The 27,500-nt window shown below is 46.1% G+C and overlaps 1 protein-coding gene across 2 annotated transcripts; it reads right to left on the minus strand.

Moving 5' to 3' along the window:
• Window positions 1–7,654: 7,654 nt before the first annotated feature.
• On the minus strand, window positions 7,655–25,176 carry si:zfos-323e3.4 (volume-regulated anion channel subunit LRRC8C). Of its 2 annotated transcripts, none has more exons than XM_070553688.1 (3): window positions 25,104–25,176; window positions 24,551–24,706; window positions 7,655–10,118 (listed from the first exon to the last, which is right to left on the minus strand). In XM_070553688.1, the coding sequence occupies exons 2-3, from the start codon at window positions 24,689–24,691 to the stop codon at window positions 7,830–7,832; spliced, it is 2,430 nt and encodes an 809-aa protein (XP_070409789.1). In that variant the 5' UTR covers window positions 24,692–24,706; window positions 25,104–25,176; the 3' UTR covers window positions 7,655–7,829. The 2 variants fall into 2 exon arrangements, with proteins under 2 accessions (XP_070409789.1, XP_070409790.1); XM_070553689.1 differs by having other exon boundaries at window positions 24,551–24,701; window positions 25,104–25,168.
• Window positions 25,177–27,500: the final 2,324 nt, after the last annotated feature.

Raw genomic sequence — 27,500 nt, forward strand, 5'->3', positions numbered from 1 at the left:
CACACACACATGGTCAGAACACACACACACACACACACACACACACACACACACACACACACAAGGTCAGAACACACACACACACATACATGCCCCCTTCCCCATGGTAAAAAAAAAAAAACACGATTGGCTGAGATCAGATGAGCCAGACCAGCTAAGACAAGGATAAGGAAACGCCATCAGGGGAGCCATCCGCCCCGACAGCAGCAGATCCACAGCAGCAGCTGAGGCACTGACACCAGGTGCCCAGGGAGGGCAGAGACCCCCCACCACCACCCAGGCACACATGGAAAGCACCCAGGGGGCCACAGCCGACCACCGCCGCCGGGGCAGAGGGCTCCCACAGAGGAAGCACTGGAAAAAGGTTAAATTAAGGTTAAAATATAAAATCCAAAGAGCTAAAATGAGAATTGTAATATAAAAAGTTACATAGATATTAAAATAATGTTGATCATAAATCAAGGTAAAAAAAACTGTTTAAAAAGCAAGTATAAAGAAAGAATAGGCTACATTAAATCAATAAAAGAAATAAATAAACTAATTAATTAATTAAAAAAGTGAGAGTATTCAGTTAAAAGCCAAGCTAAAAGATGGGACTTGATCTTGAGGTCTTGATGGGTTCTAAAACTGGAGTAATGTGCTCCCGCCTCCTGGTCTTCGTCAGGACGCGTGCTGCTGAGTTTTGTAATAGTTGTAGACCTGAGATGCTCTTTTTAGGAAGACCAGAAAGCAGGGCATCGCAGTAGTCTATCCTACTGGTGGTAAAAGCGTGCATCAGCATCTCCGTACTGGCCCGAGAGAGAATGAGGCGGACTCTGGCGATATTCTTTAGATGGTAAAAAACTATTTTGGTGATATTTTTAATAAGATGGATAAAAGTCAGCTCAGAGTCAAAGATGACACCCAGGTTCTTCACTTGTTACTGCGACTAGATCCTACAAAGTTTTCATAAATAAACTCAACTTAGATCTTATTAAACCAAAACACACATCCCCCACAGAGGAATGGCAGAGGACCCCCAAATCCAGGTGTAAGAAACTTGTTGCATCTTTACCAACAAGAATCTGTATTCACTCAAAAGCGTCTGAAAACCGGACCATGTGACATTTCAGTTTTCCTTTTTTTATAAATCTGCATTATTTTTTATCATGTTTTTCTGTCTATTGGTTGTTGTGTGTACATTAATAAGGAAATATTAACTGAATTGATTTTAGCAAATGGCTGCAATTTAACAATAAATGAAACATTGACAGGGATCTCTCTCTCTCTGTGTGTGTGTGTGTGTGTGTGTGTGTGTGTGTGTGTGTGTGTGTGTGTGTGTGTGTGTGTGTGTGTGTGTGTGTGTGTGTGTGTGTGTGTGTGTGTGTGTGTGTGTGTGTGTGTGTGTGTGTGTGTGTGTGTACCGGTCTATACATCAAAGTGAGGACCAAAAGTTTTTATTTTTACCTGCAAACTGAGGACATTCGTAGTAAAGTGAGGACATTTTGCTAGTCCTCACATGACAAAGCTCTACTGGTTAATTTTAGAGGTATGATGTGAAATAAATTTTAGTTGAGGTTAGGGTTAGGAGTAGACTGGTTATGGTTAGAGGTGGGGTTATGGTAAGTCACAATCCAGTCCCTAAAAATGAATGGAAGTCAATGACGGTCCTCACAATGAATGCTAGACTAGAGTTTGTGTGTGTGTGTGTGTGTGTGTGTGCGTACATGCGTGCGTGCGTGTGTGTGTGTGTGTGTGTGTGTGTGTGTGTGTGTGTGTGTGTGTGTGTGTGTGTGTGTGTGTAAAAAATTCCCCCAAGGTGATTGATGAAGGACACGACTAAAATCTCCACACAGGAATGCAGAAAACAAGGAAGGCCATTTAAAGGTCACACAGATAACTGGACATGAATGAGGTCTCTGTTCTGCCGGAGCTGCTGGGCAACTCCAGCCCAGTCTGAGCTAAGAGCTGATCTCCCCAGATGAGGCTGCATTGTGCAGAAACAACCTTTTCCCCGTAATTCGTGTGCATTTAATCACTTAGCTACACAACTTCTGAGCAGAGATTCTGAATTGATTTAATAGAATAAGTCAGAATATTGAAAATCTGAGTGAAAACATCTCGTTTTACTAAATACTGAGTTTATTTTCCCCACATTCAGCCACTAGGTAGAGCTGAGTGGCCCAGGTGTGCTCTGAGTATGCTGGTTGGTTTGTCCTGCACGCTGGAAGATAAAACAAGTCTGCTGACCCAGAGTCAGCCCGTTGTGTCTACAGTCACACACTCAGGTGTGTAAACACGGGACTCCACTCAAGTGTTTCTGTCTGAAAAGACGGATGAGAGGTTGCTTTATTTAGGAAACTCACACTTGGATCAAAGGTATTTAGTGGGATTTTATGGTTAGTTTGTGAGACAGCAACAACCAGCCAGGGAGAATTTATGATCAAATATAAACAGTCACAGATTTTACCTTTAAATCTATGAACTAGTCATATTTTTTAATAGATTTGCAGTGGTTTCTGACAGGAATAAACACCTTGTATTGGTTCTCTGGGGGGTAAGATGGTGGGGACTCAGGCCATGTCCACATGTAGCCAAAACGTAGATATTTTTCTACGTTTTGGTCTGCCATCCACACGAAAACGGAGTTTTTAAAAAACTCCGGCCAAAGTGAAGATCTGCGTTTTCTCCGTTTTGGGTGTCTGCGTGTGGACAGACAAAACCGGAGTTTTAAGGTCCGCAACGTCACTTTCCGCGACAGAAAAATGCTGACATCACGTGTGCGACCTGTGTTTACACTAGCCGACAGCATGGATGCCCTCAGAGCTGCGCTCGCTTTATCAATCGTCCAAGCACTTTTTGCTTGTTTGTTTTTGCAAGCGGAATTACTGCTCCTTGCGGAAGACCACAGAGGAAGGACGAGGTTAAGAACGGGGGAAGTACTGCCACCTACAGGTCTGGCATGTCCTTAACAACGTATTTATCCGGGTACGAGTGGACAGTTTTTTTTAAACGAGGTGGTGTGGATGCAAGTTTTTGGAGGGGCAGATATTCGTTTTTAAAAATACCCGGCTACGTGTGGATTAGGCCTAAGATGAATGCCAAAAACAACACTGATTAGAAGCTAATGCAGGGAATAGGCGTAGAAGACTTTTCATGTTCAGCCTGCATGTTAAACTCAAAGTGACCAATCATTTTCAAAAAATACTAAGTAAAAATGGTTTCCCAGTGAACCTGCTCTCTAAAATACCTGAAGAGAATCCACGTGTCTTATCCTCTAAAGTTCTTATTTAGTGATGATTTCTGCAAGCTAATATTTGTGGGGTTTAGCACGTTAGAAGTGGTAAAATATCATTTTTATCACTTTATACAGTGGGGTGTGAATGTTTGGGCAGCCTTGTTAATCTTCATGGTTTTCCTGTATAAATCATTGCTTGTTATGATGAAAAACCTCAAATATATCCAATAGGAGACACACACACAGTGATGTTCGATAAGTGAAACAAAGTTTATTAGATTTACAGAAATAATTGTTTAAACAAAATTGGGCAGGAGCATAAATTTGGGCACTGCTGTCATTTTATTGATTCCAAAACCTTTAGACCTGATTATTAGAACTCTAATGTGGTTTAGTAAGCTCAGTGACCCTTGACCTCCATACACAAGTGAATCCAGGAACATGTAGCTGCAGCAGGAGTGGTTACCTTGTGACTACAAGGGAAGCTTGCTCATAAAAGGAGTTTTTCTCTCGCCTTTTTCCACTTTCTAATTTACATAAAAAGTAGGTCACAAACGGCTTTGACGTTTTGGCATGCTGCTTTTGACCACCCGAGCTGTCTTTATTTAACAAAAACAAGAAGTGAAGGACAAAGGAAAATCTCAGTTAAACAGAAGAGGAGAGTGATGAGAGCAGTCAGAGTCAACCCACAGACCAGCATCAAAGACCTACAACATCATCTTGCTGCAGATGGAGTCTGTGTGCATCGTTCAACTATTCGGTGCACTTTACACAAGGAGATGCTGTATGTGAGAGTGATGCAGAGCAGGGGTGGCGTTAGGCCCGGCTACTTGGGCTGAAGCCCCAAATCTTTAATGAAAAGCCCCGGATTTCAAACGTGGAAGTAACATGCAGTACCAAAGTCCAACAGAGAGGGCGCAGCTAGCAGTAGTTTGTATACAGCCTGCCTGAGCCTCCACCACTGAAGAAGAAGCCCTTCAGCAGCCGGCTTCTTCTACACTCTGCCTGAAACGCATGCGTGAAGATGGACATGAGGACGTTTTTTAGACCAAAAGTACGGCGACAGAACCCCAGCTTTGATGAGACTGGTGCTGACTCAGGTTTGTGAGTCTTATTTGAAAATATTTGTTGTGCTGCTGGTTTGCCTAAAGTTAGCTTATCAGGTAAAGTTGATGGAGAAAGAAAGGGAATATTTACTATCATCTCACACTAAACACTAACAGGAACAATACTCTGCCTTGAATATGCTTAATATGTAGCTTCAGATTAAAAATTATGTGGTACAAGACAAATATATAGAGTATATATGTCGATGATGTTGACTAGTGCGTGTCATGTGTTTGCGCGCGCACGCGCTTGTGTGTGTGCGTGCGTGTGTTAAGCCCCAGATCTTCTTCAGTCCTTAATCCGCCCCTGATACAGAGGAAGCCTTTTCTCCACCCACAGCACAAACAGAGCTGCTTGAGGTTTGCTAAAGCACATTTGGACAAGGCAGCTTCATTCTGGAATATGGGGCTGTGGACTGATGAAACTAAAACGGAGTTATTTGGGCATAACAAGGGGCGTTATGCATGGAGGAAGAAGAAGCCAGCATTCCAAGAAAACACCTGCTACCTACAGTAAAACATGGTGGTGGTTCCATCATGCTGTGGGCTGTGTGGCCAGTGCAGGGACTGGGACTCTTGTTAAAGTTGAGGGATGCATGGATTCCACTCAATATCAGCAGATTCTGGAGACCAATGTCAGGAATTAGTGACAAAGCTGAAGCTGCACCGGGGCTGGGTCTTTCAACAAGACAACGACCCTAAACACTGCTCAGCATCTACTAAGGCGTTCATTCAGAGGAACAAGTAGAACGTTCTGGAACGGCCATCTCAGTCCTCAGACCTGAATATTGTTGAACATCTGTGGTGTGAGTTAGAGAGCTGTCCATGCTCAGAAGCATCAGACCTGAATGAACTAGAGATGTTGTGTTATTGAAGAATGGTCCAGAACACCTTCAGCCAGAATCCAGACTCTCATTGGAAGCTATAGGAAGAGTTTAGAGGCTGTTATTTCTGCTAAAGTAGGATAGACTACATATTGAGGTCATTTCTTTTTGTGGTGCCCAAATTTATGCACCTGCCTAATGTTGTTTAAACAATTATTGCACATTTTCTGTAAATAAACTTTGTTTCACTTCACAAATATCACTGTGGGTATCTCCTTTATATTTTCAACTGAAGTTTTTTTTTTTATCATAACCAACAATTTATACAGGCAAATCCTGCAGATTCACAAAGCCGCCCAAACCTTCGTATCCCAGTTTATTTACAGCAAAAGCAAAATATGTTTACCAAAGATCATTTAGACGGCTGACAGGAAAGGTGAGCATACATAATTGGATTGGTTCAAAAGTGCTAGTAGTCATTTACAGCAACATTTCATATTTTTGCTATACAAGCATCATGTAATGTGAGATCAAGGTTTAAAATGGCATCAATACAGCAGTTACATGATCTGCAACAAGATTTATGGGATTAAAGAATCCTGTTAGAAACTGGTCCTACTGTGACTCAGCTGTCTGCTCACAACACATCTCTAGTTCTCCAAACTGAGGTTGTTCAAAGAGCTAAAGGTATGAAGGTAATTCTTCATCACTGTTCACGCCTAAAGATCTGATCTGAGATCTGGAGACTGATGAGCCAACAGTAAAGGCTTCGTTGTGCCTTAGCTTTTACCCACAGCTGCAGCGACTCGGAGGAAGTGAAACCTAACCCGCAGAACGACACGTAACTGAAAGCTTCACGGTCCCGGCCCGTCACACCTTTACCCTAACGCATACTCCTGTCATGCTACAACCACCACGAGAATCCTGTTCCAATCGGGTTTGGTTAATACTGGTGACACAGTTCACTGCCACCTTGACTCGGCAATAAAGTAAACTGGGTAATTATTGACAAGGTCTTTTGTTGGCTTCTTCTTTTAAAAAAGTTTCAGTTCCCTTCAGATTGATTAGAACCGTAAACTTAACTGGAGGTGGAGCAGGAGGCACCTGGGCTCAGACGCAGGTATGTCTAAGCTGACAGAACCCAGCAGGCCACAACACGACTGCATCAGGCTGAGAGGCCGGAGCTCCGCAGGGAAAACCAGCGAAGGAGCACCTCTTTTATTCCACTTGTTTCAGAGTCAACATTCATGCTGTCCTGTTTAAACACCAAATGGTGCCTTTACTGTGACGTCTGCCTGAGCTGTGACGCTTTTCTGGCTTGTTGTACCGCATTCCCGTTGTCGTGTAAGAGGAATTGCTTTGAAGTTTTTGCTAATTTTGTCCACATTATACAATGTACCACTACAATAAGTCATTCCTGGCTGAGCTGCACGTTTTGAAGTTCATCATATTTGATCAAAGCTGCAGGAGGAAAAGCAGATCCAAAGATGTGACTGCCGGGACCCAAGAAAAGTGGGCAGATAGGAACAAATCCTTAAGATTGGCTGAAGCTAACATGATTCTGATTGATGAGCAAAAAGTAAAACAGAGGTGCTGCTGAGTTACGCACAATCTTTGCATGATTTCATTCTTTTCTGTGTTTACGGGACACATTTTGTCTGGTGAAGGTTTTTCTCTGCTTGCATTTGTTCTAAAGCTAAAGCCACAGGACCCAACACACTCCTGTGTGAGCTGCAGCACGGTGACATGCACAGCACATAACCCCGGCTTTCCACAGGAGCCGTCAGCAGCACGTTACTGCAGCAGCACGTCATAGGTGCTGATAGGAACTGCTGTGGTCAACAGAACCTTTTCCACCGGAGCCGTCAGCAGCGCGAGTCGGCCGCGTCTCAGGAGCAGCATGTCGTGGCCTTTACGCGCCGGTTCTATTTTCTACGCGCGACGCCTCTGAAACGGGTCAAGTTCGACATGTTTGGGGAAGGAAAGACAGGAAATCGGACGCGGAAATGGAGAGAAGCTCCCGAGATTTTCAGAATAAAGAACGTACTGCCTTCTGGTTGCTTTACTTTTAAAAAAAGTTACTAACTGTGCGTCCCCGTGAGAAGTTATCACCTAGCTAGCGGTCTCCTTTGTTTTTCAGGTCCATATTGGCGATTACAAAACGGACAGAACATAAAACACAAACCATGTTGTAGTTTTCTCCTGCTTGTTGTTGTGTTTACTGACGAAGTCACTCGTGTGACTTCGTGCTCGGTCGGTGACAGCTGCTCCCCTGCTGCTTCGCGTCTCGTGGGAAGGGCCAAGCAGCAGATTACGCGAGCAAGACGTGCTGCTGCAGTAACGTGCTGCTGGCGGCCCCTGTGGAAACCCGGGGTTAGGTAGGCTGATTTGTTGTTTTATTTGTGTGTTGTGTACCTTTCTGGACTTTTTTGGCCCTAAATGGAAAAGTACACCTGGCTCAACATTATCTACAACAATCAAACAGATCCACAAAAATGACAACTAGGAGGAGCTGAAAGTCGTTTATAAAGTCATGATATGGATTTGTCGACACCGTGTTTGAGGTGACAAGTTTTGTTGTTGGTTTCATCCAATCACCTTCTTCACTTTCCACCCAAATCCAAACACAACTGACCAGAAAAAGAAAAAGACAAGTCTGTGGCCATCTTTGATCCACCAGCTTCAGCTCTGAGTCATTTTATTTCGCACATCTGACGGCAGCTGATCAAACAGGCTGTCCTCTGCTAGCAACCCACTGTGTCTCAGCAGAGGACAGTCTCCTATCTCCACAGGAAGACCTTCCAGGCGGTTCCCTTTAATATCCAGCCTCACCAACTGGGCCAGGTTGGACACCCTGGAGCTGAGACAGGACAGGCAGTTGTTACTAAGAACCAGGGTCCTTAGTCTTTTGCAGGAGAACAGCTCCTCTGGGAGAACCTCTAAGGAGTTGAAAGCAGCAGAGAAGAACTCGAGGCTCTGCAGGATGTTCACCTCAGCAGGAAGAGAGGTGAGCTGGTTGTGGGAGACGTCAAGGTGCCTGAGTTTGGTGCAGTAGAAGAGCCGCGAGGGAAGCTTTCGAAGCTTGTTCCAGCTGAGGTCCAGCGTCTCCAGCGTATGCAGCTTACTGATGTGTTCAGGGATGTAGGTGATCTTATTGTGCCAGAGCCGGAGAATCACTAAACGCCGGCAGTGCTGCAAGCTCAGAATCTCTTCCACAGTGGTGAGCTTGTTGTCCTTCAGGTCCAACTCCTGCAGGTTGTTCAGGCTGAAGACTGCACTTGGGATGCGTTCCAGATCACACCCCAGTAACTCTAAAGAAACTAGGTTGATTAACTTCTTCAGGCTGCTGAACACTTGGAGCTTGACTCCTTCATTGTGAATGCACAGGCGCTGCAGCTGTGATGCAAGATCTGCAACGTTGGGTGGGATCTTTCTGAGGCCAGATCGAAGACTGAGGACACTCAAAGCTCTGAGGTCTCGCAGGGATTCCAGAGTGGCGCCTTTAGCTACATCACTGGTTAAAGGACCAGTGAGATATAACTCCTCCAGACAGTGAAGGGCATACATCCACACGGGGATCTCCTCTGGACTCTCAAAGGCCAGACGTAGAACCTTTAGGTGTTCTTTCAGATGGTTTAGGGCAGACAGCTGAAGCTTTGCTGGAGTGTAGATCAGTGACAACTCCTGTAGAGAGTCCAACTTGACCACACCAGATGGGATGGTGACATTGCCAACTTGCTCCAGTTTGAGAGATTCCACTTCAGGAATTTCAAAGACGGTGTCGGGAAGACCCGGCAGCATTAGAAGATGGAGCTCCAGCCGATTGCTGGCATTCTTGGTTAAGTGGGTGCGCAGCTTCTCGTTGGTCCACTCATAGTTTAGATTTAGCTGATGAAGGCGGCTCTCGCTGACTTCAGACAGAAATGCAGCAAATCTTTTAGAATAAAGAGCGTCATACTGATCCACAAGGTGCAGGAGGAATGCAAAATCATTTTTTACATCCGGTATGTCGTTGATGCCTGTCTCCAGTCGTACATGCTCAAAGGAGTATTCCTTCCTAGGTTGGTGGAACACCCAGTGGAGGGTGTAGATGCACAAAAGTCCATACACCCCCACAAAGCAGATGTAGCAGTAGGCCAGCTTGGAGAACAAGTGGGCTTTGTTGTGGTTACAGCAATAAATGTCAAACCCAGTGAGTTCAGGAGGAACATTGCAGCGCACGACTATTTCGATGTTTGGAACCAACACTGCAGTGTAAACAATGATAATGAGGAACTCTATGACTTTGAGAGATGCTTGCAGCACATACATTAGATACAAGATGTCTGCCTCTTCCACGTGAGTCCGAAACTTCTTCACTTTCTCAAAAAGAGCTTTGGCTTGCTCCCCTTCCTTCTTGTCCAGCAAAGAGAGGCTAGACTCTGGCTCTGGGGTTTTCTTCTCCGAGTTAGACTTTACAGAAGCGGAGCGAAGGAGGCCTACGTTCTCCTCCTCGTCTGATGTCCGCTCAGTAAAACTCTTTGAAAAGTTATTTTTCCTTAAAGTCACCAGCTTTTCCTCTCCTCTCTCCTCTGAAACTTCGTTCAGAGCCCTCGTGGTCCAGGGCGAGTCAAAGCACTTCCGCAGAATCTTAACAAACAGGTCAATTTTAGAAGATGTTCCAGGGAATTTAAACCAGAAGCTGCTTGCTACCATGAATATCAAGGTGTGGATCACAACAAGGTATGGGAAGTACTTGGCGTACCAGTGCACTGCCCTCTCGTAGCAATAGTGGTTGATGAACACATACTGGTGGATGTCCAGGTTGTTCTTGCGCCCAAACACCTCCCGTATGATGGGGCTTGCAGGCGTGACCATGGTGCTCTGCAACGTTTCGTTCTCCTTGTAGTCAAGGATCTGGCTGCAGTCAATGGCTCCTGGTGTTGGGCTGGTGAAGTGGCTGGGTAGACACACAATCTTCTCCTGAGTTAGCTGCGGAAAACGGAGGGATGTAATGGAAATGAGACAGGAATGAGAGAACGGTACACCAGTAAATTGTTGTTATTGTAGTTTGACACACCCCTCTGCAGCTTCAGTACTGTTAAGCTTGGTTTATGCTTGACGCATTCACTTTCCGCGCGGTAATGCGGCTCGCGGATGGAACGCGCTTCACAACTCGCAGCGTTTATGGTTCATGCGGCTCGTCTCTACGGTGAGCCAATATTCTCCCAAACTGTAGGGGGCAGCATGGAGCTCTACGGCATGCATCCAACACTACACCATAGTAGAAGTAGAAATTACTGTTTACAACATGGCATTTCAGTGCGAGCTATTTCTCTCCAAGAATTATTAACTACATGTTGATCACGGTGATCTTTGAGAGCTGAATCATACAAATGTCTGTATTTACGAACCTCTGCCATACTAGTTATTGCCGGTCCGCCATGTTTTTCCGCGTCCGTCCGTCCGTCCGCGTGGTTAGAAATTTTCCGAGGTGCGCGTTGCGGAAATCTTGGGCCGTGCGGAGACGCGGTGGAGGGGCGTGGTTGTCAAAATGACACAAAATGACGCAACTTTTCCGCGCGGAGCCGTGCGGACCTCGCGGACGCGTCAAGCATAAACCAACCTTTACCCACCCACTACCCCATTGAGACAGTGTCCTGCCAACGGCCAAAATCACACAGATTAAAAATCAAGCTAAATAGAGCAAATCATGGAAATCTCATAAATATAAGAACATATTAGACTGAGCAGAAAACTAGAAAAATTAAATGTGAGGTATTGAACATTAGATCTATTTTTTAAAGACTTTGTTAGTTAATGACTTGATTTGTGATAATCAGATTTCTTTCCTCTGTCTCACAGAATCCTGGCTGCAGCAAGAGGACTATGTTAGTTTAAACGAGTCGACTCCTTCTAATTATTTAAATCATCATATTGTACAGGAAGGAGTAGCAACCATTTTTCATTCAGATCTATTAATCAATCCCTTACCAATGAAAAGTTACAGTTCTTTTGAACATCTAATTCTTAGTTTTCCTAATCCAGATTGCAAAACTCTAAAACCACTCTTGTTTGTACTGGAGGGAAACCAAGATTGGTATGATGCGCTCAGACCTCTTATCTGCAAGGTACCATTTTGTTTATTTTTCTTACATGCAGACACGGCAGGGGGCTGCGTCTGAATGCATCTTGGGGTCATGTGAGCGGAGAACGCGCTTTGATTGGCCACTAGAATTTTTCGGCTCAGCCAGCAGCTTAGTAGTGCGCACACGGCGAGTTTTTACCCCTCGTGAGGCGGAAAATATCTAACTGGTCAGATATTCACCTCAGCATCTCGTGAGGCAGTTTGCTCAGCAGATTGCTTTCGTGTGCGGCAGGCTTTAGTCCCCGTCAGAAACCATGCAGCAGCGTTCTGCGCCAGCTGGAGATCAACAACAGCCTGGGAGACCCCAAACAGTAAGCCATTTCAGTAGCCCAGCCCATATATGACAAAGGTATGGACTACAATTTCAAGGCAGCTTCCTGAGAGAAAACCTCCCTGAACCGTCTACAGGTGGTTCAGAATGCCTGTGCTCTGCTTCTGACCAAGTCTTCCAAACACACCACATCAGCCCGGCTGTCTTCCAGCTTCACTGGCTGTCAGTTAACCACAGTGTTCATTTTACGATCCTGGTTTTGGTTTAAATGACTTTACATGGACAAGCACCATTATATATTTGTAATTTTCTCTGTCCCTACACCCCCAGCAGGTCCCTGAGGTCCTCCCCTTTGATGTGATCAAAGCCTTCTGGTTGTGCAGCGCACGAGGCTAAAGACCAAAGGTCAGATCATTTGCTGCTGTGGCCCCCAGACTCTAGAACTCTCTTAAGCCCCCTTCAGACAGGCCATGAAAAACGGAAATGTTCAGGACTCTGTCCGTAAGACCTTTGTGTCTGAATACAAACACCCGGATAACGTTTTCCGTAATTTAACCGGACGACGCCCCTAGTAACAGGTCCGGACTTGTTATGGACAAGGTGGCTGTTTCAGACGGGTGAGGTCGAGTTCCGGGCAGGGAGGAGGGGGAGGAGGAGGGGAGCGGGGGACGCTGTGCGCACCTAGTAGGCCCGCTGCTGTAGCATGCGGCGAACCATGGCAGCTCGCCTCCTACGGTACCGTCTAGACGCACGACGGAGCGCTTCACACCGCTTCAGTGATTCCTTTAACCATTGAGCTTCATCATCCAGGTCTCTTATGCATCTTCGTGTGTGCAGAATAAGTCCGATCCCCCCCCCCCCGACATCTGTAACTTTTCCCTGCTGCGTGAAGGCAGCCGAAAGGACAAGTTCCGGTACAAAAGGTGTGTCTGAAAACACAGTTCCGGTTAAAAACCAGATTGAATTGCCCACACATATTCCAGAATGTCTATCTGAAAAGGGCTTTAGTGGTGGACTCAGTGGTTTCCTTTAAAAATCAGCTAAAATACTAATCTGTTCAGGCTGGCTTTGGTGTGACCTTCTGTTGGTTCTATTTCGTATGGCTCCACCCTTTAAGCCTCGCCTATTGGGAGTTAGTCCCCGACAACGACCAATGACTGAAGAGCTTTAATGTATGCCCGCCTAACAGGTGGGCCCTGGTCCTATAAATAGGTATGAGGACCAAGGATCTTCTCCTTTTAGTTCTTCAACAAGACCTGACTGCAATTGAGCTATCTTCAACCATCTCTCTACAACCATGATGAGCGAAGCAATCCGACTGTGCCAGTCCTGCAACGCGGCATGCATTATGCCCGGCGACCTCCATGCCAGAAGTGACATCTGCCTCGGGCCTAGACACACCAGCCTTGCCCTTACACCCCAGGCGGCCTGCCACTTCTGCCAGCTCCTGCCGGCGGCCGAGAAACTCCGGCGTGGATTATTTTGACCGCCAACTCCGAGGGCTCCGAGGGCGGATTCGCAGCGCCCAACACCGTCCCACTGGAGGAGGCCATGGACTTTTTTGACGCCGGTCTGGAACCAGCTGGACCCGCGATAGCTAGCTGCTCTGACACATTGCAGCTTAGCTGCGAGGGATCCTCACACTGGTCCTCGGAGGCTGCAGACATTCAGGCTCCCGAACGGGACCCGAGCCCACACCTCGAGGACACCCACACACCACTCCCTCCCATCTGAGCGTTGCTCCAGGAGCTGCCCGCCTTCATCTCGGCAGCAGCGAGCTTCAAAGGACTAACAGTTCCTGCTCCCGCCCCTGCTAAGTCGGACGACTTGGCAGGCAGGTCTGGTGCGAAACCGACTCGCTGCCCTGACCCAGTGTTCCCGCAGTTCCCGGCAGCCATGGACTACTGGAACAGCTCCAGAACCGAGCCCACCTGGCTCAGGGCTCCTGTGTCCTCCTACACATCCATCACTAATGTGGAGAACCTCACCGAGCATGGCTTCCCGGCGGTTCCGCCCTTGGAGGCTGACTTGGCTTCCCTGCTCGGACTCTAGGTTAAAATGATGGACAGGCGAGCAGTTCCCGCTTCCAGGAACGACCAGCAGCTGGCATGGTTTGCTGACAGTTCCCACCAGTGCACTGCGCAGATCGGCGCGCCCTCGAACAACGTGGCGCTACTCGTCTACGGCATCTCCAAGGCGGCGGAGATGTGTGACCTGCCTGAGGGACCCAAGAACCTCATTTGCAAGTCGGCTGATGCCATTTTGAACTTGTGTGCTGCCAACCTGGTCTGTGCAGCTCGCATCTCCACCTGGCAGACCCTCATCCACCGGCTCCTGTGGCTCGGAGCTCTTCCATCCATCCCGGAGCAGCTCCACAAGGAGATGCTGGAGGGCCCAATTAGCTCGGACGTGCTGTTTGGGTCCAATTTCAGAGACGCTGTCGAGAAGGCTCAGAGGTCGGCTGACCTCTCCCCCACAGTCCGAAGCCTGGTCCGACCCCGGCCCGGCCACCAGCGACGTGCCTCAACCAGAACCTGGGAAGACCACCAGGGTGCAAAGAGACGCCAAGCTTCCCGATCCAGCTCCAGACCAACGCAGGGTCAGCCGCCGCTGGTGGACCCGGAACCTCCGGTTCGCCAGCCACCGGCGCAGCGCTCCAGACCAACCAGACCGCTTGCCCCGACCTGGACTTGGTAGTCTCAGGATGTCCGTAAGAAGAATCCAAGGAAATGATTCCTTGGGGGAAATGTGTGTTTTTGATTGTGACGATTTGTGTTTTGAAATAAAACATTTAAATCACTTAAAGAGCAACATCCTGTCACAACCTTGTACAGACGGTTCAAACGTACTGTCTGCTATTCTCTCATATGTTTCCCACACCAAGCACAACCTCTCCCCTCACACACCTGTCACGGGATAGGGTAGAGGCGCTACCAATCCCCTCCGCACCGCCTTCTCGGCGCGAGAGCGGTGGCCAAGGATTTTGTCGTTGAGCGGCGGCTCAGAGAGCTCAGCGAACGTGCGCTCTGCCTCCGAATGGCGCCTTCTCCCCGCTGTGACTGCTGCAAATCTGCACAATGAAGATTTGCAGCATTCATTACAACCACCAAAACGGGCTGTCACATATGATCACCGCCCATCTGTGCGTGCTTCGGAGCTGTTCCCATGCTCGCGCACTGGGGTTCCTCCTCATGTGCCTGATGCGCGGGCAGCGCTCTCCGCGCTCGCCGGCACCACACAAACGACCTTGTCCATTTGCGAGGGAACCGACGTCGACTGAGACACAACTCCGTGAACGGCCCTTTCCCAGCAGGCCCCCACGGGTTGCTTCCGATATTCGTGTGGGTCAAGCGACGGCGGTAGTGGCCCGGACCTGGATTCTGGACGCGTTGCAGGCCCACTGTCAGAGCGCGCCCACAACTGGAGCCGTGTGTGCCACATGACCAAGTGGATTTGGCATTTCCACATGCCTACGATCAAACAGGTGTTGGAGTATGTGCACCCAGGCGATTGGTTTACGTCCATAGACCTGAGGGACGCATACCTCCACGTTCTGATTGTTCCGAAACACCAGAAATTCCTGCGCTTCTCAGTCAGCGGGACTCAGGATCAGTACAACAGACTCCCGTTCGGATACTCCCTAGCCCCACGCACCTTCTCCAGGTGCCTGGCGACAGTGCTGCAGCTGTTACACACGGCGGGCTTGAGGATCCTGTTCTCTTTAGACGACCTGCTCCTCCTGGCCCGTTCCCAGACGGAAGCGGAGTCGCAAACGAGGAAGCTGGCACTGCATCTGATCACTCTGGGCTTCTCCATAAACTGGGAGAAGAGCTCCGTGATCCCATCCCAGTCCATCGTATTCCTGGGCGTGGCTCTGGACTCCGGCTCTATGACAGCCCATCTCTCCCTGGAGAGAACAATGGACTTGATTGCCCTAACCCACCGTGTGCGTCCACAGGGCACAGTCACGGCGCTGTCGGTAATGAGACTTCTGGGCATGATGGCTGCGTCCCACATTGTGGTGCCGCTAGGTTTATTACACATGAGGCGCATTCAACGCTGGTTCAATCGCCTCAAGGTGGACCCCATATGCCACAAAAGGCGCTTGATACTCGTCCCCACTTCGGTGAAGGGAGACCTACAGCATTGGTCAAACCCTGAGACCCTGCAGCAGGAGGTTCCTCTCGGGCAAGTGAAGTCACACGTGTCTGTGTTCACGGATGCATCCCTTTCGGGGTGGGGGGGCACGTGCTTATCCCATTCTGTGGGTGATCGGTGGCCCCCCCACACGGTGCTGAATGTGACCCTACATTTCGCCCCCCTCCTCCAGGACCAGCATGTCCTGATCCACACGGACAACCAAGTCGCCGCAGCCTACATAAATCGCCAGTGCGGGACTCGATCAGCCTCAGTCCTGAGCATGGCCAGGGAGTTATTGTGCTGGGCTCACGCCAACCTCATGTCAATTAGAGCTGTGTACATTTCGGGATTCCTGAATGTAGGTGTGGACATCATGTCCAGGGGGGCCCATGTCACTCAAGCCCCCTTCACAGGCCATGAAAAACGGAAATGTTCAGCACTCTGTCCGTAAGACCTTGTGTCTGAATACAATTATCCGGATAACGTTTTCCGTAATTTAACTGGACGACGCCCCTAGTATCAGGTCTGGACTTGTTACGGACAAGGTGGCTGCTTCAGACTGGTGAGGTCGAGTTCAGGACAGGGAGGAGGGGGAGGAGGAGGGGACTGGGGGACGCTGTGCGCACCTAGATAGCCCGCTGCGGTAGCATGCAGCGAACCATGGCAGCTCGCCTCCTACGGTACCGTCTAGACGCGCGACGGAGCGCTTCACACCGCTTCAGTGATTCCTTTAACCATTGAGCTTCATCATCCAGGTCTCTTATGCATCTTCGTGTGCGCAGAATTATGCTTAACATAAGTCCGATGTTAATGTGTTCCCCTTATCCCCTGTTGTTATCACATGTTGCTATTAGCAGCTTATGTTTTCACCCGTTGCGCTGCGGGGGTCAGCGAGATGTTATTGAGCCTTCCTCAATTAACCCTGCTGTTCTCCACCTATTGTTATGGTGTTGATTCTTCTTCCCATTGTTCTCTGGCTCGTTGCCAGGTGACCTCGGGATGACCCCACCCTCCCCCACGCAGTCTTCCCTCACAGCTGCTCATCTTATCTTACGCCCGCCGCAGCTGTGTTAGGGTGCTGGGGGCTTTTTTTGTTACTTGTTGTTAACCAGTGGGCGTTTACTACATCATGCTCCGCCTTTAACCCAATAGGCAAGGCTTAAAGGGCGGAGCCATATGAAATAGAACGTTGGTTACCTTTGTAACTCCAGATTCTATGAGTATGGCGGAGCCCTTTAAGCATCTGGCCCACTGGTTCTGGGGTTTTTTGAACTTTTGGAGACGATCCTTGGTCCTCATATTTATAGGACCAGGGCCCACCTGTTGGGCGGGCGTACATTAAAGCTCTTCAGTCATTGGTTGTTGTCAGGGCAGGGGTGGACATTAACTTCAAAACCAACCGGCCAGCCGGGCCGGTAACTCTGAATATTTACCGGCCCCGCCAAGAATCTACCGGCCCCACTGGTCAGCTGCCAAAACGAGTCAAAATAAAAACTGAACCGTTTTAAATGTAATAAACCTTTATTTTGTGCACATTCACAAACATAATAACGTATTCAAGTTTGAATTTGTTTGTTCCCTCAACAAAACACGATTTTGTCGTCGCATACTTCTGGCATACAACGCAGTACATCACCAACTCCGCTTTGCTGTATTCGAGCCATTGGCTGTGTTCGAGATGAGCCAGTTCTGCGCAGGTTAGACCAGCGGTGATCGGCGAGCAGTGCATGCCGGTTAGATTTGTGTCCGAATTGACGCCGACTTGCTCTGACGTCATGCATACGTAGGCAACGATAACCTCGTGAGATCAAGGCGGCCGCAGATTTTGGAGCAAGGCGCTGCAGTTGCTCTCCCTTGGCTGCAAAACCTAGAGGATGATGGGAAACGCCTGGCTCTCACCTGATCTAAGATCTGATTGGTTCATATTTTGATCCAAACATCCGGTGGTAGAACATGAAATGTTAGTTGTTCACATGTATTCTGTAAATCATGTTATGTTGATGATGACAACAATATAGGCCATAAAGAGAAATGTGTTTTGTGTTCTTTTGTCACGTTTCCTATGAGCACACTGAAGCTACAGCTGATAACCTTTACTTATTATTACAGTCATGTCTCCATATACAATATATGATCCACAAGCACGTGAGGATGTGTTTCAGCTGCTAACAGACACCAGAATTAAAATTGAAAATTGAACACGTGTGAACGCTAACGCGATATCTTCAGCCACCGTCACCCCCGAGCTACACATGTAGGGAAGTCCAAGAGATTCAACTGGCAGAAACAACTGGTTCACACCATAGTTAGTCTCTCCCTCTCTCTCCTCTCCCTCTCCCTCTCTCCTCTCCCTCTCTGCCACACACACACACACACACACACACACACACACACACACACACACACACACACACACACACACACACACACGTAGAGGAAAAGAGCTGAGGAAATTGAGGACACCAGGTAGTTAAAAGAAAATCCACAGCGGAGCCGAGGCGCGCCTCGAATGGGGCGCGTCTGATCTGAACTGAGGAGCGGCGAGCAGCGGCCGGACTTCGTGAGCGATTCGCTTCGGCCGCTTCCGCGGCCGGTGTGTCCCCGGCGAAACGCCGGCTTTCAGCCACTCCCCCTGCTGCTTCCGTCTGCTCTCGTCTGTTTTCCAGGCGAGGCGCTGCTCAACTCGAACACGGCCATTCTCTGCGCCTCCCGTCTTCTTTAAACCGCCAAGAATCATTCCACCTACGCACACGCTTCTCTGCTTCATACCGTTTCGAACTGTCTCGCTTCTCCTCACCAGTTTTAAAGCGTTTTGCCAGAGATTTCATCAAGAAATCCAATCCCTGTGGTGGCGCCATCTTCCTGCGTGCTTGTGTGTTTCTAGCGTGGTTCCACTTCGTCTTTAATAGTGAACTTATAGTTCACGTGACTATAACTAGAATGTGCAGTACGTGCACGAATCGTACAAGTGCAGTAGGTGGCTAGAGGCGCGCAGGTTCACGCGCGCGAAACGAAAACGGCAGCTTCCTACAGGGCGGGGCCGTGATGTAGGCGAAAGCCGGTGTGTAAATGACAAATAAAGCTTGGGCGCCACCCGGGCGGTAAGTCGTCAACTATTTACCGCCCGACGAGAAAATTTAGCGCCATTGGCGCTCGGGCGCTTTAAAAGTCCACCCCTGCAGGGACTAACTCCCAATAGGCGAGGCTTAAAGGGCTCCGCCATACTCATAGAATCTGGGGTTACAAAGATAACCAACATTCTTTGTAGAAGTCAAGTCCAGTACTCGAACTCCTGAGGCTGCTAGACCGGGACCTGGTTGACGCTCTGTGTTGATCCGATGTTGACTGATTAAATTACGTAAAAAACAGCCTTAAGCGTGGAATTGTTATGATAATGCTTGTTTAATGTTGATTGCATTCCAGGTGAATGATAGGAGTAATTGCTAACTTTCCCATTCAAACGTCTTCACGCCACAGCGGTCAAAAACCTGTTTGCCCTTCCGGAATAGTGCCTGACACCAACAATGACATCACTACCTTTATTCCGACCAGTAACAATGACACGCCCACATATCAATTAAGACATCGAGACCAAAGAAAAGGAAACAACATATTTGGCTCCTACACACCGGCCCCTAATTGTTATTGTCAATAACAATTTAAACTAAATAGAGTAGGAGCAACCATAATGATCAGGTCAATTTATACCCCATTAACAAGGCAAAGTTTTGTCACTGGCCTATCCAAAACATTGGTTTTTGTTTGCAACCTGACTGAACGTACCAATCCATTCTTATCTGGAAAGGTTTTCAGAACTCTCCCAAGTGGCCAAGAGCCACGTGGAGCGGAAGGATCCATAATCACAACCACATCTCCAGGGACCAAACTCTTTCTTCTTGCATTCAATTTTTGTCTCTCTTGGAGTAAAGGTAAGTATTCATGGATCCATCTTTTCCAAAAAATGTCAGCAAGATACTGTACTTGCTTCCAACGTCTTCTCATGTATTGATCTTTAGGTTCAAACATGCCTGGTGGAAAAGCGGGTTTACGCTTTAAAAGAAGAAGATGATTAGGTGTTAGAGGTTCAAGATCGTTGGGATCGTCTGAGAGTTTTGTGATTGGTCGATCATTCAAAATGGCTTCTACTTCACAAAATGTTGTATGAAGTCCATCATCATCCAACCGTTGTTGATGTAGTACTGAGTTGAGAACCTTTCTCACTGAACGGATCATGCGTTCCCACACACCACCATGATGTGAGCCTGTTGGTGGGTTAAAACTCCAGTGTACCTCAACCTGTGACAAGGCTCCTTGAATCTTGTCCTGATCCAATGCTGCCAAGGCTTCCTTCAGTTCTCTTCGTGCACCAACAAAGTTGGTGCCATTATCAGATGTCAAATGTGTCACCTGTCCTCTTCTGCTGATAAAACGCCTTATAGCATTTATACATGCGTCAGTGTCTAATGATGCAGCAACTTCCAGATGAACGGCTCTGCTGGACATACAGGTGAAGAGAACACCATACCTCTTGCATGTAGATCTTCCTCTTTTTACTTCAAAAGGTCCAAAGTAATCCACTCCTGTGTTGGTGAATGGTGGCAAATCAGGAAGAATCCTAATTTTTGGCAAATCAGCCATTTTTTGTTCCATTGTTCTTCCAGTATAACGGCTGCAAAAACTACATGCACCAATGATCTTTCTTACTGCTGAATTTCCATTTGTAATCCAAAATCTTCTTCTCACCTTTGACAGTGTATGAGTCCGTCCACTGTGACCTAGATTCTGATGTACATGTCGGATGATGAGAGTAGAGATGTGCTGGTCTTTGGAGAGGATATATGGATGTTTAACTTCTTCGGGCATTGATCCTCTGCTCAATCTTCCACCCACTCTCAGAAACCCATGCTCCAAAACTGGGTCCAGTTTATAAATTGAACTTTGTCGACTCACTATCCTTGTTCCTGAGGACAAAGAAAGAATCTCCTTGCTGAATCTTTGGTGCTGACAATAACGAATTATTGCAAGTTCTGATTCCATCAAATCATCCAATGTCAAAGCACCTCTTTTTGTAACCATTTGACTGATGGTCTGCTTTGACTGATCCTGTGGCTGCTTTTTTGAACGACTTCGGGCCAGCAACATGACTTTCAATCTCAAAAACCAAGCAACTGTTATTTTGAGCTTCTTCCAGTCAGAGAAGTACAAGATGAGCTGGTCTGTAGGACTATTGTCATGACCTATATTAATGGTGTTCACTGTTGCCTCCTTCTTCACTTCTTGATCATTACAATCCAGTGATGTGTCCAAAACTGGTTCGGGCCACTCTTCTGGGTGTCTCCAAAGAAACGGAGGTCCTTTCAACCAGTTGTTCTTGTCCAAGAAATCTGAGACTTTCATTCCTCTTGACGCACCATCAGCTGGATTGTCTTTAGAGCTGACATGTCTCCATTGTGAAGGTTCTGACACTTCTCTGATGGTTGAAATTCTGTTGGCCACGAATGTGTGAAAGCGTTTGTCCTCATTGTTCAGATATTTTAGTACCGAAGTACTATCGGTCCAAAAAACTGAAGCTTCCAGTTGGAAATTGAGCTCCATCTTCAGCAAAGTGTCCATTCTGGCAGCTAAAACAGCTGCTGTCAGTTCCAACCTTGGAATAGTAACAGCTTTTAATGGTGTTACTCTGGCTTTGCTAAGCAGAAAGGTAACCTGAATGTCGTCCTCTGGATTCAACATCCGAATGTAGGTTACAGTTCCGTATCCTCGTTCACTTGCATCAGCAAAGTGGTGTAACTGTGCAAGTTTGATTTTCCCAAACTTCACTGGCTTGATGCATCTATTTACATTAAATGCAGTCAGTTGTTCCAGATCCTCCAACCATTTTTTCCATTGGTGTGAGATGTCTTTGGGTAGATCATCATCCCATCCACAACATCTCCTACAGAGTTCTTGCTGCATTATTTTGGAGAGCAGAACAATCGGTGCCAAAAAACCCAGTGGATCATACACCGAACAGATAGTTGACAGCATACCACGCCTGGTAAAGGATTGCTGTTTTATCTCCATCTTGAACTTAAATGTGTCAGTTTCCATGCACCACTGAAGGCCAAGGGTCCTTTCAACTGGAAGTTCTGTTTGCTCCAGGTCCAGATCCATTAAGCTCTTGGCTCTGAAATCTTCTGCAATGGATTGTAGCACCGTTCTGCTATTGCAGCTCCATTTGTCCAACACAAAACCACCCTTTTCACATAAGCGGCTTAAATCCTTTATCATTTGAATTGCCTCTTCTTCGGTGGGAGAACTTTTGAGACAGTCGTCCACATAAAAGTTCTGTCTTATAGACAGAGTAACCTCCTCAGGAAACTCAGACTGATTGTCATCTGCTGTTTTTCTTAGTGCATAACTTGCACAACTTGGAGATGATGTAGCACCAAACAGATGCACAGTCATACGATATTGCAAGAGCTCCTGAGTGAGGTCTCCTTCTGGCCACCAGAGAAAGCGAAGAAAATCTCTGTCTTCTTCTGCAACCTTCACTTGATAAAACATGGCTTGAATGTCACCCATGTAGGCAACTGGCTCCTTTCTAAATCGAAGTAAAACTCCAAGTAGAGAGCTTGTGAGATTTGGCCCAGGCAACAGCTTACTGTTCAAGGATATACCTTGAAATGTAGCTCCACAATCAAACACCACACGCAGTGATTTCTTTTTCGGATGGAAAACACAGTGATGCGGAATGTACCAAACCTTTCCTTTTTCACAGTGCAGATCTTGGTGAGGTACTTGCTCTGCATATTGTTTTTTGCAGATTGTATCCATGTACTCTATGTACTGTTGGTGCAGCTGTTTGGTTTTCAAGAGTTTTTTCTTCAAAACTTGCATCCTTTGTTTGACTACTGCAAGATTGTTTGGTAAAAGTACTTCTTTGTCTTTAAAGGGCAACTTTAAACAATATTGCTTCCCTTGCAACACTGCTGAACGATCCATGCTTTCCATAAACTGGAGATCTTCTTGGGACATTTCACTTCCCTCCACGACTTTCTCGTTGAACTCATGCTTATATTGGTTTGCCAACATTTCTTCCAATTTGCACACAGAAATTCTGTTCACTGCGGCTGTGAGAGGATCATCTTTTAAGATATCACTGTTACCATTCAGTGTACCACTAACCACCCATCCTAATACTGTCTTAATAGCATACGGACCATTTCCACAACTATTAATAACTTCCCAGGGTTCCAGCAGTTTAGACGCATTGGTTCCAATCAGCAAGTCCACATCCGCTGTTATGGTTGCAAAATTGACCTTTGATAAATATGGCCATTTTGTCAGTTCTTCCTTTGTCATCATGTTATCAACAGTGACAGGCATTTTCACTTGTGTGAGGACTTCAGGAAGACTGTAGAAGTCATCACTGTGTAGGCCAGATACCTCCAAACCATTCAGTAAGTGTGTTGGCAAAACTGTTTTTGACTAAATGTAGAAGTCAAGTCCAGTACTCGAACTCCTGAGGCTGCTAGACCGGGACCTGGTTGACGCTCTGTGTTGATCCGATGTTGACTGATTAAATTACGTAAAAAACAGCCTTAAGCGTGGAATTGTTATGATAATGCTTGTTTAATGTTGATTGCATTCCAGGTGAATGATAGGAGTAATTGCTAACTTTCCCATTCAAACGTCTTCACGCCACAGCGGTCAAAAACCTGTTTGCCCTTCCGGAATAGTGCCTGACACCAACAATGACATCACTACCTTTATTCCGACCAGTAACAATGACACGCCCACATATCAATTAAGACATCGAGACCAAAGAAAAGGAAACAACATATTTGGCTCCTACATTCTTCATCACTACCTTCTTTTCATGCTGCCGTTTCTACAAATTCTGTCTTTCTTATGTTCTCAAGATTGCCTTTTCTTGTTTATTTTTGTTTTCCTTCACATTTTTTATCTAATTTTTTTCCTGTTTCCCCATTTATTTTTTGCAATTTTTTTAATTTTTTCTTTAATTGTTTTTGTTGTTGTTGTTCTTTGTCCTTGCGACTTATCTTGAGAGGCACTAATAAAAAATAGTTATTTCTTCTTTTCATTATTATTATAGCTAGTTTCAGAAAAATCTAACAAATGTGTGTGAAGCAGACTTTACCAGGCAGCCAGTGTTACTCCTTTACATCAGATTTTTTGCATAATTGTGTTTTATTTAAACAAGATAACAATAGTTTTCCTATGAAACTTTACTCCAAGCAAGAGAGGAAAGCATGGTTTTGCTGGTTCTGTGCTCCACCCTTCAGTAAAGATTGTCAAATTACACTAAACTAGCAACAATAACCTATTTAGCCACGTGAAAGTGATAGCATGCTAGCTGGGTTGGAATGTTTTATGGAAAAGCACCAGGTCTGTACTTTTTTAAGTGTAGTCTTGTCCCCTTCTTAGATGCATTTAATCCTTCATTGAGATGCAGGGACTCAGATATGCTCCACCAACAGGTAGCAGTGATGCAGACATGCTGGTTACTCCTTGTCTGACACATCTTGTTTTTGGTGCTGCTTTAATCATTGGCTAAACAGATGCAAATAACAGGGAGGCTTAATGGTGGAGGTTATTCAAATGTATCAGCTCCAAAACACTTAGGAAACCTCCCCTTCCTTATCACAGAATAATTAAAACATGTGTTTCATGAGCAGGTCATTTATTTTATAGGATAAATATCAAATCCAGGCAGCATGTGTTTGCTGATCGTTAAACAAAGATGTAAAATGAAGATTATTTTGTCTAATCTGGCCTTCGTATAACCACCAAGGGTGGAAAACGACTAAAGAGAAACCTGAGTGTGTGTCTAGTGAAGAGCGCTGTCTGCAGAAGCCTCACCTGCAGCGTGCAGCCAAAAACTCCAATCATGAGCATAGCAATGCACAGGTACTCAGAGAACACATCCCACCAGGGCTTCAGCACCCGGAACTGGGCGTTCAGCTCTGTCCCCAGGGTCTTCAGCTCTCCCACCGGGATCATCCTGCTGCTGCTGCTCTGGACAGAAGAGATGGAATTTCAGTCTCAGAGTTTCAGAGCAGGTTTGAAAGCTTTGGAGACACTGCTGGTCATTTCCTGACTGACTGGATGAATGAAATGAGGTGAAATGTGGAAGAACTGGTCAAACAAGGAATCTCTCCCCTTTGGGAAAAGAAGAGGGGCAGAGTTTAAAGGTTTCAACAACAGGACAAACGTTTTCACCAGCAGCACAAGTTTAGAGAATAAACATCTTTCTTTGTTGTTTACAGTCATCCTGAAAGGCCTCGTTTAATCAAGTTAAATCCGCGCTCTAACTCAAACTTTTGTTATGAGTTTTTATTTATCTAATTATTGTTTTTTTTATCATAAATAAGCAAAACATCGGCTGAGTCAGAGGATCCAGGTGAGTCCTTACCTGCGTCCGGACAGGATCCTCTGGTGTCCGGTGAGAGCGGGTGGGAGTCGCAGAACTTGTTTGGGTTTTTTTTTTCACCACGTTGAAGAACTCAGGTTTGAGAAAAACAAGGAGCTTCCGGTTAAAACTTTCAAAATAAACCAGCAACCTAATGATTCTATTGGGTGTAGAATAAAGGATCCAAGATAAACAAATAAACAAATAAAACTCGTCATCTAGATGTCTCTGGGACATTAGAGATAGAGACGCTCTTACTTTGAAAGTCTAATTTAAGCGCAAAAAAGTGAGTTTGTACTTTTCTGATTAATACTTAAATATTTATGTTTAATTTTCTTCAGGCAACGACAGATTTAGATTTAGCACTTGAAATGTGGCTCGTATATACCTGATAATTACTTAACAAGCATCCCATAATACTCTGTGTCAGGTGGGCTATTCTTCGTTGACTGTTTTTCTTTTTAAATCTATTTAAAATACTTTCTTAATCAATGGTTGATATTTTTGTGCACACAGGTAGATTTTAGCACATTCATCTTAAGACTGCTCTGTTATTTATGCACTTTTATCCACTCATTTAAACATTAGAAACCACGGTTATTACTGCGTCAGTCAACCAGGAGGCATAGCATTAGTTTTAATATTGGTATTTTGACTCTGGGCTGTCCTGGTCTCTATGCCTGGTAGGATTACCTCTGAATGCTCCATAAATCCACACAGTGAGGGTGTTTTTGGCTGGTTTAATGATGGTCTAGGAGCTCCAGCTTTAACCAGGTGTGTGAGGAGAGACCAGATTTAAACCATCCGAGTCAAACATGGCAGAGCTGCAGCCCCCTCTAGTCCTTAAAATACATTTCATTTGGCCTCATACTTTAAGTTTTATTCTTTGCTCTACTTTTGTCTTCAGTAATTGAAATAACTGACTCAGTCTTAGCAGAACGTTCAGCTTTATGACCGATTATGGGTTGTTTTCTATGGTCCAGACGACTCTGCTCTATCAGAAGATTGCTTTACAGCTTTTACGATCAATCTCATCTCTTCTTTTGGTGTTCAGGTTGTAAACAAGGATCCTGAAACCCACAGAGTTGGTCAAAGGTGTGGGCTCTGTCTTATCTACATCTTTAAGATCTATGGTGTTGCTTCCTAACACTAATACCAAAACAATGCAGCTGTGTTGCTCTGTTGGCAGTTGAGCCATTTCCACATCATCAAGCTGTTTATTGACCTCTTTTGTTTCAGGTGAACCAAGAGGCCCAACCCCCTCAGGCCACAGATACCAGACCTTCTCTCGAGCCTGGTTCTGGTTCTACAGAAGGTTTCTTCCTGTTCAAATGGTGTTTTCCTTCCTGTGGTCGTCCTGTCCCGATGGAGGATTTGGTTGAGTCTAAAAAGAACCTTTTCAACAACATTTAAAGAGCAAGTCACCACCACATCAACTATTTTTTTCTGATATAAATGAGTGTCTAATTGTGCTGCAGACACGTGTAGTCAATAGTTTTGCACTTTAGTGCATTTTAGTTAAAATTTAAATTTTCTGCCTGAAACGGTCAGTGTTGTACCGTTGTCAGGTAAAAACTCTTCACTGCATTTGAATTTAAATCTGCCATCGCTATTGGCTAAGGGGTATGCTATGATGTAAACTGGTACATTATGATGTCACAATGTTGTGAGTGTGTGTATTTGTTAGTGGCTCCACCCTCTCGGTCTGCTAGGCAACAGCATTTATTGCATTTTTCAAACATGAAGTGGGAGTGGAGTACGCTTCTTGTAAGGGGTGACTTGCTCTTTAATGAGTTTTGTCTCATTCCACTTTATGCTACTTTAAACAGTCAGCAGATCGAGGACAACACACTCCTCGTCAAGCGGTTTGACTTGGTGTGGTGATGTCTTCATCTTTCAACATCAAAGCAACAACTTTGATTTTCACCACATTTTGACAAAAGCTAAATTATTAACCCAAGTTTTAACCTGTCCAAGCAGCAATGTGTTCAAGTGCTACAGTACGGGTGAGCTTTTGAAGGTTGAGTATTTATTTTATACACAAACTCTGGTTACTGTCTCACTGGATGCAGTCTGGTTTCCATATGGATCAAAAATCGTTTGACTCTTAATGACCCTGCACTCATCCTAGGAACTCTCAACTCTTCTTATGAATCGTGTTGAACGTGTTGTAGCTGGAAACCATGTAGTTACTGGTGTAACTGGATTATTCCAACAGGAACACATCAGGAGCTCAGGAGGAAGACAACGGTGAGCTGGTTTGCCTTCATAATGGTTGCAGAAATTAAGTAATTATCCACCTTCACCAGACTTGTAGCAGAAAGGGAACTATCTGATACGGTGATGTGGGGCGACGGTGGCACAGGAGTTAAGTGCTCGCCCCGTAATCGGAAGGTTTAA

The sequence above is a fragment of the Nothobranchius furzeri genome, chromosome 7 (genome assembly GCF_043380555.1).
Source record: "Nothobranchius furzeri strain GRZ-AD chromosome 7, NfurGRZ-RIMD1, whole genome shotgun sequence".
NCBI lineage: Eukaryota > Metazoa > Chordata > Actinopteri > Cyprinodontiformes > Nothobranchiidae > Nothobranchius > Nothobranchius furzeri.

Bases quoted from the DNA above. Each gene is read 5' to 3' on its own strand.
- si:zfos-323e3.4 (XM_070553688.1), bottom strand. From the start codon at position 24,691: ATGATCCCGGTGGGAGAGCTGAAGACCCTGGGGACAGAGCTGAACGCC. The intron at 10,119-24,550 runs GTGAGGCTTCTG...CGTTTTCCGCAG, and splicing joins TTTTTGGCTGCACGCTGCAG to CTAACTCAGGAGAAGATTGT.